This window comes from Indicator indicator, chromosome 12 (genome assembly GCF_027791375.1).
Source record: "Indicator indicator isolate 239-I01 chromosome 12, UM_Iind_1.1, whole genome shotgun sequence".
NCBI lineage: Eukaryota > Metazoa > Chordata > Aves > Piciformes > Indicatoridae > Indicator > Indicator indicator.
In genome coordinates, this window is record NC_072021.1 from 19722816 (window position 1) to 19726616 (window position 3801).

Below are 3801 nucleotides of genomic sequence, written 5' to 3' on the forward strand. Positions count from 1 at the left end.
GGTTGAGTCCAGAAAATGGATCAATGGCAGAAACAGGAAGAAGCCTCCAGCCCTTTTAACGTCTCCACCTTGACACACCCACCCTCTGTCTGACCTAGCACCAGCTTCAGTTTATTATCATGCTGCAAATCTCCTCTGAAGAACAACCAAGTGCAAAGCAGTTCATTGTCCTGCTCCTTCATCTCTGACTCTCCATACTGCCACAGAAAGAGCCAAGTGAGCAAGGCACCATAGTCCCTCTATTTATTTCTTTCCAGTGTCACACAACACGGAAATAACCAGCTGCAGGAAAACCAGACAAACTGGTGTGACATTGCATGCCTGTTATTGCCATGCATTGAATGATCAGTGTATGATACACTACTTCTATACTGAGTCTGGTTACTGCACCACCAAAAAGTGACAGTTGGTTTGGAAGCTTTACAAAGGTCAGTGTCATAGCAGTGCGAAAATCAGTTTGTGCTAAGAATAGCTGGAGTTGTGCTTTTGTCACCTAGTACAATTTCAGCATAGATTCAGATCTCCTATTTTCTTGTGATTTTTGCTATGAGGAGAAAAATGACTGAACTTAACGGTCCATGTCTTAAGTGTCTCGAACCCCTTCACCCTTTCTCTGTAAACCACAGAAGAACACGTTCAGCTCCCAGCATGTCTAACTCAACCCTTCTTTCCAGGAAAGACAAAAAGCTGCAGCTTTCTATGTGGTCCAAAGAGAAATGAGAAAGGAGACAGGGCAAAGAAAAGCATTTGTACGGGAATGAGAAAATAATGAAACATGAAGATAATGTTAGAGGGAGTATCCACAGAGAAAACACTTACAAAGACCAAAGCTAAGGAGAGGTGGGAGGAAAATTCTGATTAGAAGCTAAGGGGAAGAGAGAGCTAAATGAAACAGAATCTCAGCAAATTTCCATAATGTAACACTGATGAAGCCTTTTATGATTATAGACAGGAATTCTCAGAGATGTTCCCTTGCAAGAAGATTGCATACTCATATTTTAATATCTCTGAACATGTTCCCAGCCTTCGTAGAAGTGGAAACTTTTTTTGCTAGTGCTGCATGCTCTAAATCATAGAATCATAGAATGGTCCAGGCCAGAAGGGATCTACAAAGGTCACCTAGTCCGACCTCCCCGCAGTCAGCAGGGACATCCCCAACTAGATCAGGCTGCCCGGGGCCTCGTCAAGCCTCATCTTGATTATCTCCAGGGAAGGGCCCTCAACCACCTCCCTGGCCAACCTGTTCCAGTGTTCCACTACCCTCATAGTGAAGAACTTCTTCCTGATATCCAATCTAAATCTGCTCTTCTCCAGCTTAAAGCCATTGCCCCTCCTCATGCCAGTGCAGGCCTTTGTAAACAGTCTCCCTCCATCCTTCCTGTAGCCCCTTTCAGGTACTGGAAGACTGCTATTAGGTTTCCCTGGAGTCTCCTCTTCTCCAGGCTGAACACCCCCAGCTCCCTCAGCCTGTCCTCGTAGCAGAGGTGCTCCAACCCCCTGATCATTCTCATGGCACTCCTCTGGACCCTCTCCATCAGGTCCATGTCCTTCCTGTATTGAGGGCTCCAGACCTGTACACAGTACTCCATGTGAAGTTTCACCAGAGCAGAGTAAAGTGGCAGAATGACCTCTCTGGATCTGCTGGTAATGCTTCTTTTATGCGACCCAGGATGTGATTGGCCTTCTGGGCTGCAAGCACACACTGCCTGCTTATGTCCAGCTTCTCATCCATCAGCACCCCCAAATCCTTTTCCACAGGTTCCCAAATCCGTTTCCACACATTCTAACACCTCATCCCCCAGTCTGTATTGATAGCGAGGATTGTTCCAGCCCAGGTGCAGAATATGGACTACCCCTGTACATCATCAAGTTCCATAGATCAGTATCACTGAGATCTGCTCTGGAGTAACTGACACACCAGCTCCAGAACCATGCTGCCTCCAGAGTGTGACAGCCTGCATTGAAACTGTTCTTCAGGAGAAGCAGTGTCAGAAATATGCTATGTCCTGCCAAAGCAATGGAGACATCGCTTGCATGATACCTTGTGGGACTTGGGCACAGGTTGATTCTTATCCTGAGCCAGATGGAAGCCAGAGCTGATTCAACCTGTGTGCTGGATGTAAATCACCGTGGAAACTAACGAGAATCTGGGCTACCTGAAGCAAAGCCAAATCCACAAGTTTGTATGACCTTAAATGCTTCCAGAAATCTCAGTCTGCAACTACTTTAAGTCCAAACTCCATCACTGTCCCAGTGTACAAACAAACAGCATGGATAATTGCTATTCATGTACCACCAATTGTTTAACTGACTGTATCCTCTCAGGCTAGCTATTGCTCATTTTCTCATACAGTGTTTGACTGCAGCATTTCCTGAGACAGATCTATGCAACTATAAATAACAAAAAAGGTTATATGTGTCCTGAAAGCATTTTTGAAAGGTATACACCACCATTCAATACTAGTGGCAAAAAAGGGACTGCCAGAGAAATCACCTTGCAGCAGAAAGGAAGCTTTTGAGCTCCAGAGTCATTTTCACCAGACTTTTCCATCTGAAACACATTTTACTTATGCAGTTGCTTTTGTACAGAATGAATCCATCTCAGGCATGTTGTGAGGACTGACGCCAGTTGTATCACTCCATCTGAGTCCTATGTAATGACAAGAAATAGTCTCTGATCTCTTCAGGGCCTCTGCTGCACACATCAGGGGGAGGACTTTCCAGTGGATTCCCATCAAAGTTGCACGAACAGTAATTGCATCCCCAGTCCAGGTTCACCAGCTCTCCAAATCTTGCTGGAAGGGACTGGAGGCGGTTGTTTCCCAACCAAAGCGTGTGCAGGTTCCTTAAACGGCAGATATCCTCAGGCAAACTCTCCAGTGAGTTGAAGAGCAGTAGCAGGGTTTCCAGTTTCTCTAGATGCCGAATGCTGGAAGGGATTGTGCCTATCTTGTTGTCACTCACATCCAGAAAGAGGAGGCTCTTCAGCTGACAGAGGGGTGCAGGCAGCTCGGTGAGGCTGTTGTTGGCTAGGTGGAGGCTATGCAGCCTTTGTAGTGCCCCCATTTCTGGGGGCAGTGAGCTCAGGCTGTTGTTGCTCAGAGTAAGCCTTTCCAAGTGACTCAAAGTGCCAATTTCAGCAGGGATTTTCTTCAAGTTGTTGGAGTCCACATAGAGGCAGGTTAGGTTCCTGAGGCGGCTGATCTCTTGGGGCAGAAGGTCCATCTGGTACCTCAGGCAGCTCTCTCTTTCTGGGCTCATCTCCAGGGCCTGCAGTTGGTCCAAACCAAAGACCTGTGTGGGGAGAGATGCCAGCTCTTTGCCTGAGATTTTGAGTTTCTTCTTCCCTTCATATTTTGGATCGTGCTCTGTAAGGTACCTCCAGAGTGGGTCAGGGCCTGTGGAGGCACATCCAAAAGAGGTGGCTGCATCCATTGCCCAACAAGAACTACAGCTGGTTGAACCCAAGACGATCACTGATGACTTGTTGCATGTTCCACAGGTAACCTCTAAGGTTTTTGGTGCATCAAGTCCCTCTGTCAGCTTTCCTTTCTGCCAGACACGTTACCAACACACATGCAGACTGTTTGGGTTGCTCAGGTACATCCCTTTGAGTAAACACTTGACATTCTCACTTGACTGGGTGTTTCCTTTCTGCTCTGCAGTATATACAAAACCAAGCTCCTGAGCTCCTGTCTCTTGTAGTTACAGATAGGGAGCTGGTGGAAAATTGCTGTCAGTGTTCAGAAAGTGAAACAGCAGCACTGTGCCCATGCTTTATCAGTTTGGTTCAACTCTTTT

At 46.6% G+C, this 3801-nt stretch overlaps 1 protein-coding gene across 1 annotated transcript; it reads right to left on the minus strand.

Annotated features, from left to right (window-relative positions):
* Positions 1 to 2634: 2634 nt before the first annotated feature.
* Positions 2635 to 3435, minus strand: LOC128970198 (leucine-rich repeat and IQ domain-containing protein 4-like). Its single transcript, XM_054385293.1, has one exon. It carries the CDS (start codon positions 3433 to 3435, stop codon positions 2635 to 2637), a length of 801 nt encoding a protein of 266 aa, XP_054241268.1.
* Between the last annotated feature and the right edge of the window lie 366 nt (positions 3436 to 3801).